Source organism: Punica granatum, chromosome 7 (assembly GCF_007655135.1).
Source record: "Punica granatum isolate Tunisia-2019 chromosome 7, ASM765513v2, whole genome shotgun sequence".
In the NCBI taxonomy this organism is placed as follows: Eukaryota; Viridiplantae; Streptophyta; class Magnoliopsida; order Myrtales; family Lythraceae; genus Punica; species Punica granatum.
This window is the reverse complement of record NC_045133.1, coordinates 15,679,086-15,687,987: the sequence shown is the minus strand read 5'-3', so window position 1 is coordinate 15,687,987 and position 8,902 is coordinate 15,679,086. Positions and strand designations below refer to the sequence as shown.

The 8,902-nt window shown below is 48.1% G+C and overlaps 1 protein-coding gene across 1 annotated transcript; it reads left to right on the top strand.

Annotated features, from left to right (window-relative positions):
• The first annotated feature begins 2,185 nt into the window (after positions 1-2,185).
• Positions 2,186-2,770, top strand: LOC116214425. Its single transcript, XM_031549831.1, has one exon. It carries the CDS (start codon positions 2,186-2,188, stop codon positions 2,768-2,770), a length of 585 nt encoding a protein of 194 aa, XP_031405691.1.
• The last annotated feature ends 6,132 nt before the right edge of the window (positions 2,771-8,902 follow it).

Here is an 8,902-nt window from a genome sequence, read left to right as displayed (position 1 = left end):
AATAATAACCGAACGCGAATTGATTGGAATTCGATCATTTGTAATTTATATTTTATTGTATTTTTGAGAGCATTGTAAGGATTTTATTTTGTACATTCATTCTGTAAGAATTCCAGTCGGTGAGCGAACGGTCCGAGAGTCGAATTAATCGAATCGGTCTAATGCTTGCCCAAAGAAAAGTAAATCCAATAACTCACGGTTCTGGTTCACGCAGGGATTCAACCTCCATGGTTCGATGAACTGTAACATAAGATTGTGAACCAATTCCTCGACACACGGGTTTACATCTCTCTCGGCTTCTCCACCGACATCGTTTAATTCACCGAATCTCCGGTGTCAAAACGTGCGAGCCGAGTGCAGCTTAATTCACGCGGTAAATCGTAAAACATGCAAGCCTAGCAAACCAGAGTACCGAAAGGACGTGCGGGATATAGACCCGCACGTAATATGAACCCCCGAACGCGGATTTTCTAGTTCCGCACAGATCAATGCCTTAACGACAAATTAGGTGTTCCATACCCCTAGACCCGGGTAACTTATCCGCCCTCGACCGTCGGGTTGTAAAATGATAAGTGGCGACTCCTTCTCTCACGCGTATCCATCACGCGTCCCCACGGGAAGGTGAATACTCCCAAGCCGCGCGATCCAAAAGCGCGCAATGCGGGCCCCGACGAGAGTCCACATTCGGGTCCGTACACACACGACGGAAGAGGGATCTCTGTTGTGGCTTCACTTTCATACTATCAATGAAATTCCTACATACATTTTTTGAATTTCCACGTCTATTATCTCCTTCACTTGTTCGTTCATTCGCAGCATTCTAAATTTTCTAAGACGATTCCTCTGAATTTCCAGGCTCCACTCGAATCCTAATCTTAGACACGTCGATTCAAACCCATTCGAAGAATGCCTCAAAGAGCCCGGACCCATATACTTCGGGGAAGGGCTTGACGAGGACGGTCAAGTACCCGAGATAGAGGAGAGTTTGCGTCTTCTCGAGGACCGTCATCTCACCTCGGTCGAGCCAACAGAGGAGGTCAACGTGGGCACCAAAGAAGAACCTCGCACTTTGAAGATTGGGACGAGGCTCGACCCCACGCAACGAGCCCGAATGATCGACTTCCTAGCAGAATACCAAGAAGTCTTTGCCTGGTCTTACGCCGATATGCCAGGTCTGGACCCTTTAATAGTCAAGCATTTCCTCCCACTTGACACTGTGAAGTTCCCGCCCAAGCGGCAGCAGTTACGACAACAGCGAGCCAGCCTTCTCATCCGCATCAAAGAGGGCCTTTTCATCCGCATCAAAGAGGAAGTCATCAAGCAGATCAACGCAGGATTCCTCGAAGTCTGTAACTATTATGAGTGGGTGGCAAATATTGTGTCGGTAGAAAAGAAGGACGGGAGAGTTCGGGTTTGCGTCAACTACCGAGACCTTAACATGGCCAGCCCTAAAGACAATTTCCCTCTACCTCACATCGACATCCTAGTCGATAATACGGCACGCCACGTTCAATTCTCTTTCATGGACGGCTTCTCCGGATACAATCAAATCCGGATGACCGAAGAGGACAAAATCAAGACGACGTTCACCACAATGTAGGGAACCTTCTGCTACCGCGTCATGCCTTTTGGCCTCAAAAATGCCGGGGCAACTTATCAGAGGGCTATGGTCACGTTGTTTCACGACATGATGCACAAGGAAGTCAAGGTCTATGTCGACGACATGGTTGCCAAATCCAAAGAGAGAGAAGATCACCTCGTTAACCTGAAGCGTCTTTTCGACCACTTGAAAGAGTACAAGCTCCAGCTCAATCTGGCGAAGTGCACATTCGACGCCCGGTCGGGGAAGCCGCTAGGGTTTGAGGTCAGCGAACGCGGTATCGAGGTTGATCCCGATAAAGTCAAGGCAATTAAAGAACTCCTTCCGCCGTCAACGGTTCGTGAGGTACGCGGCTTCTTGGGACGGTTAAACTACATCGCACGCTTCATCGCGAACCTAACAGACAAGTGTCAACCACTCTTTTGCTTACTCCGCAAAAATGCGGCGATCGAGTGGGACCAGGAGTATCAGAATGCCTTTGACGCCATCAAGGCCTACTTAGTTCAACCACCGGTGCTGGTCCTACTTATGCCGAATCGTCCCCTCATCTTGTACCTGATAGTGCACCGGCAATCCTTAGGATGTATGTTGGGACAAGAGGATGAGTTGACACACACAGAAAGGGCAATATACTACCTAAGCAAGAAGTTTACCGAAGGGGAATCTAATTATCCGGAGATCGAGAAGATGTGTTTTGCGTTGCTATGGGTCATGCAAAGACTCCGACAGTACACGCTCTATCACATAATCCGCTTGTTGTCAAAAGCGGATCCCTCCATGAGGAACATCGCAAAATGGCTCTGCCAACTGACAGAGTATGACATCGAATATGTGTCTCGCACGTCAGTCAAAGGGCAAGCAATCGCCAACCACCTAGCGGAATTCCCAATTGAGGATGACACACCGATTAATTCTTACTTCCCGAACGAAGGGATTCTCCAAGTAGACAATGAGGAGGATGAGCCAACGTGGAAGATGTACTTCGACGGGGCGGTCAATTCCGCAGGGTCCGAAGTCGGCGCAATGCTGATATCCCCGGACGGGCACCATTATCCGGTTGCTGCGAAAGTGGCTGAATACAAGGCGTGCATCCTTGGCCTACGAGCAGCAATTGACTTCAAGGTGAAGGAGTTGGAAGTGTTCAGTGACTCCATGCTCACGATCTTCTAGACGCTGGGGCAATGGAAGACAAAGGACGCAAAGTTAGTCCCGTACCATGAGTATCTGGAGGAGTTGGCAAAAAGTTTCGAGAAGATCTCATTCACCTACACTCCACGTACGAAGAACTAATTCGCAGACGAGCTCGCAACACTCGTATCCATGGCGAGCATCACAAAGGGGAACCTCATCGAGCCCCTCGAGATCGAGATCGCCAAAGGTCCGGCCTATTGCGACGTAATCGAAGCAACCGACGCTAAGCCGTGGTACGAGGACATCAAGGACTTCCTGCAAACGGGTCAATATCCTCCATTCGCGGATCACCGCGACCGGAATACGCTCAAACGACTTGCAATGCACTACTTCCTAAGCGGCGAAACGCTCTATCGGCGATCCTTCGACGCTACATTGCTCAGGTGCATCGACATACACAAGTCGTAGCGTCTCATGGAGGAGGTACACGGGGGAAGTTGCGGCCCTCACATGAACGAGCTCATGCTTGCCAAGAAGCTCATGCGCTTGGGATATTATTGGTCTACCATGGAAACCGACTGCGTCAGACACTGTCACTTGTGCCAGGTCTACGCGAGTCAGATTAAAGCGCCCCCTAACGAGCTGCATCCAATGACGGCCCCATGGCCTTTCTCAATGTGGGGCATCGACGTGATCGGTCCTATTAACCCCAAAGCGTCCAAAAGGCATATATTTATCCTAGTGGCGATCGACTACTTTACTAAGTGGATCGAGGCCATCACGCTCGCTTCGGTCACCGCAAAAGCCGTAGCACGCTTCATCAAGCGGGACATCATTGCTCGCTACGGAGTCCCCGCAACAATCATCACAGACAACGCCAAGAATCTGAACAATAAGATCATCGACGAGCTCCGTGCACAATTCAAAATTCAACATCGCAATTCCACGCTGTATCGTCTCCAAATGAACGGTGTAGTGGAAGCGGCGAACAAGAATGTCAAGAAGATCATCGAAAAAATGACGGTGAACAACAAGGATTGGCACGAGATGCTCCCCTAAGCACTCTTGGCATACCAAACGTCTATACGTACTTCGACCGAGGCAACCCCGTATTCCTTAGTCTACGGCACAGAGGCAGTTCTTCCAATTGAGGTAGAAATCCCCTCCATGAGGATCCTTGCCGAGGCCGAGCTTGAAGAAACAGAATGGGCAAAACAGCGCTATGAGCAGCTCAATCTCATCGACGAGAGGAAACTGAAAGTACTATACCACGGACAATGTTACCAACAAATGATGGCTCGAGCGTTCAATGCAAGGGTCCGCCATCGCGAATTCAAGCCCGGTGACCTTGTCCTACGGAAGGTTCTACACGTCGTGTCTGACTCTCGAGGAAAATTCTTGTACAAATACGACGGACCTTTTGTTGTCAGGGAAACCTTCTCTGGAAGAGCAATCATCTTAAGCGACATGGACGGAACGAAAAACACACTTCCGGTCAATTTCGGGATTGTCCCTGATCACTCCTCAGTGCCTCACGGTTCCTTCCTCCTCCTTGCCACTGCGAGTCAAACAAAATACTCGTCCTTCAGTCTTTGGGCTTCGAACCTGCCCGATTACAACGTTCCCAATGCTCATCACACTTGTGTCTATTCCCGTCATTCTTCCTCACTTCGAAACATTTTTGAGAGGAAAAAAAGGAATAAATTCCCGCTAGGTCGAAAACCTCTCCGAGGCGGCCTGGGCAAAAGTTAGGGAAAGAGGGGCACGGCTTAAAATCCCGCAAAGGGGGACTGTGGTAAGAGGAGAGCACGAAACAGACCCTCGCTAGGCTGAAAACCCACAAAGGGCGGTCTAGGCAAAAAATTAGAGGGACCGAGAGATGCGATAAGACCTCAAGTCGGTCGATCGTAGCAAAAGTAGAGCTTCGTAAGAGAAATGTCAAAACAAAAAACCCCGCTAAGCCGTCACTCGCTTCATCGACGAATCACCGGAGCGTTAGATGATATCCAATATGGGACTCTAAAAATCCCTCTTGGTACTAAAATGACCAATGGCACCTCCGAGCGCATTTCAAAAGCCTCCTGCTTAAGTCGGGGCACCCCCGACTATTCACAGACACCTTTCCTGACGGGGTTCCCGGAATACCCGATCCACAAATAGATCAACGGCTCACGAAAACAGGCATGCACGCACCTTGGGCTCACTAGGACCATGGAACATGAATCAGACTATGTTTCGGAGCCCATCTTGATTTCTCGAATGGATCCCGACCTAGAGAAAAGGGCCCCTTTCACGCGGAATCTTGTGCTCAGTGTTCAAACGGGGAAATGTTGACGTTCCACCTTCGTAACACCCACTCCCCATAATCCCCAGGGCCAGGGAAATCATTTCGGCTCAGGCCAAACAAGTCAATTAGGTCTCCTGAGTGACATTTCAGTGGTCACGAACGCCTCTCAGCAAACCTTCGGGGCGCGTTCTTGGCAAGCGGAGATCACAACGGTCTCCGAGCACCTCGGAACATTCGAGAAACACTGAGAAAACTCCGTTCGCGGATTCCTAGGTCACCTGTGGCTATTGATTTTCTATCGAAGGCAACTGGTCAACGATTCCACACGAGGCAAAAAGTGCGCCGGGGCGAACAACACGGCGCACAGAGGAACAATTGGACAACAAAGACGGTTAACTCCACTCAGAATGCCCGAACGAAGCAAAACCGGATTTGGAGCCCCGAGACATCTGAATAATCCCGCATGAGAAGCGTGCCAATATTGGGCTCATTTAAATCGTAATCGCATGTACATCAACAATTCATGACTCACGTAAACCACAGAAGACGCGCACGTGATCAATCGAACCCCGAGCTTCTCCCGACTCTTCCCTGAGCCAAGAAGAACCCGTGGCTCAACCCCAAGCCTGTGGCTCAACCCCAAGCCTCGGCTCCAACCCCAAGCCTCGGCCCCAACCCCAAGCCACGACTTGGCCGTACCGAGCCACGGCTAAATCCCCTAATTACACTTAGCTCACCCTAATTGTACCATTAGTCATTCCTATAAGTTCCCATTCATCATTAACCTTAATCACTTCCTCCATCTCACTCTCTCTCAAGCCAATCCCTCTCAATAATCCTCCCAGCCTCTAACTCTCTCCCCACTTCGTCTAGCCCACCTCCAAGGCTGAAACCAGCCAAAGTCGTCGAAAAACCACCAGGTTTTCCAATAACCTCCTAACCCGATGTACGGACCCGAATGTGGACTCTCGTCGGGGCCCGCATCGCGCGCTTTTGGATCGCGCGCTTTTGGATCGCGCGGCTTGGTCGGAACGTCCACCTTCCCGCGGGGACGCGCGTCGGACACGCGTGAGAGAAGGAGTCGCCACTTATCATTTTACGACCCGAAGGTCGAGGGCGGATAAGTTACCCTGGGTCTAGGGGTATGGAACACCTAGTTTGTTGTTAAGGCATTGATCTGTGCGGAACCGGAAAATCCGTGTTCGGGGGTTCATGTTACGTGCGGGCCTATATCCCGCACGCCCTTTCGGTACTCTGGTTTGCTAGGCTTGCATGTTTTATTATTTACCGCGTGAATTAAGCTGCACTCGGCTCGCACGTTTTGACACCGGATATTCGATGAACCAAACGATGTCGGTTGAGAAGCCGGGAGAGAAGTAAATCTATATGTAGGGGAATTGGTTCACAATCTTGCATTACAGTTCATCGAACCATGGAGGTTGAATCCCTGCGTGAACTAGAACCGCGATATGTTGGATTCACTTGTGTCTGGGCCAGCATTAGACCGATTCGATTAATTCGACTCTCGGACCGTTCGCTCACCGACTGGAATTCTTACAGAATAAATGCACCAAATAGAATCCTTACAATGCTCTCAAAAACAATAAATACAAATTGCAAAAGGGTCGAATTCCAGTCGTTTCGTGTTCGGTTATTATTCCACTCTAACTCACCGTGAGTTTAGGGAAAAGACCGAAGAACTGAAATTCAATGAACGCTCTCACTGAATAGGGCGTTGGACCTTGTGAGTGTTGATTAGGGTGTTGGACCCTGTGCTCGATGATTAGGGCGTTGAACCCTAATATTATTCGGCCTAGGGGTCAGGCCCGACCCGCATGGCAAACAAGTGCAGAAAGATAACAAGCAACAGGTTAATAACAGACAAAGTGTTTGTTATTGTCTTGTTTACGTGAATTAACAGATTATTAACCCAGGGGTGTTTTTGCAAGCAAATGCCATATGCTAAACAATCAAACATATGCCAATGTTTCAGCATTCGGCTTTGTTTTGAGAACTTGACAAAGAGAGTCAAATCTCAGGTGTGTGAATCGCTTTTACAGTTGTTCTGTATTGTGACACTGAATTATCACTGAATTAACCAAACTCGTGTTTTGACTCTAGATTTGGAATCTAGAATTCCTCCTAACCATTATCTAGTGTTTGGTTAGGTCGAGTGAAAGGTTAATCAGCATTTCACAGGTTTTCTGACAAGGATCAACTGTTCTAGTTACCCGAGTCTATGTTAGGATCGCAGAAACTCATCAGTTAGATAAGAAAAGGCTATGCAGATGAACCTGCACCTGAACAGGTAGCCCGTTCTTATCCCGTACTGTAGTGTTTCTATTATGCTAACCCTAAAGATGTCGCGGGGTTGTGAAAAGATGATTTTGCCCTTTATTTGAAAATGGTTTTCAGAAAAAAGGGGAAACATCACAGTGCGGGCCACCTCGGCCTGTAGCCGGTGTCGACCGATTCCCTGGATCATCCAGGGTTGTGCAAGAACCCTGAAAAAGCCAAAGAATCGGTTGATCTGTCCGGAAGTGATCCAGAAAGATCTTTCGTATCTTGACATGAGTTACCTGGAATCAAGTGAAAACTCAAGTTGAGACACAAAAGCCCTTTTTAGACGTCCATGCCACGTCGAACCGCGCGTTTCGGGTTTTGAAATTGATAAGTTTAAAAAGGGCACCAACATCCTTTGACGACTCGTCGACGCGAGTTATCAGTTAATGTCCAATTCGGGTAAACTTTATCAGTATGAAGTGAGTTTAATCGTGTGAGCGTCCCGATTAACCCGTTTGTGGAATTAATGCTTAAGGGTTGTGCCGAATGCATTAATTGTGAAAACGATTCGCGACTCGACGACCAAGACGATTCCATAAGGATCGAGAATAATTTGGTCCAATAACCGAAACTATCCTCATAACCAAATGGACCCGAATGAGTCATCGATACTCGAATCCATGCATGCTTTGTTTAAAAGAGTCTTTACATGATATTTTAATATGGGAATCGTAAAGACATTGAAGTAAAACTTCACATCATCCGATCAACAAATTAAACTTGAGATAAGGAATTCATTCTTGACTCAAGGAAGGCCAAGAAGCCCTCGGCTTCATCTTGTGAAGGGTGGCCGAAGGTTCTCATGGCTCTATCCGAGTCACGAACGATTTCCTAATCGTGGTTTAATTATTTCTCGCATGCTCAAACATTGACCGTGATAAATAGCACCCTTTTTTAACAAAAGCCGGCGTTATCACGATTTGTTTAGCTCATTCAAACATACAAACATTCACAAACGTGTTAATTAAGGAAAAGGATAACATAACACCGGCTTCATGCATGCAATAATGATAAACAAACTCGGAAATTAACTTGAATAGGCTAAGGAGACCGATCTTAACCCGAAAAGAGCAATTTAAATCTCAACCCTCTCCTTTAGAGAATTGGCCGAGACTTAATGTGCAATAATAGGGTCGGGATAGTCTTCTTTATGATGATCCAAGCCCCTTTTCGACATGGTAGCAAGTCCTAAGATAGTGTACGTGTATAATATAACATAAAATTGCATAAAAATTAAATCTTGTGAATGAAACATGCATGAAAACACCATAATACTCCATAGCCATGCAAAAATATAAAAAGTCCTAACTCCTCTAAGTCGAAAGTGTTTTACCTAGCCTCGGAATACGAGGAAAGAGTCGGGGAAGTGTTTGAGAGTCGGGTGACTCGGTGGAACCCTTAAAAGGGTATTCGGGTGCAAGGATGGACGTGCACGGGCACGGTCGAGCACGGTGACGGGAGCTAGTGGGCACGGACAGGCGCTGGTGGTGGGCGCGGGTGTGCGCGGTGACAGGCGCGGGCGTGCGCGGATGACAGGCACG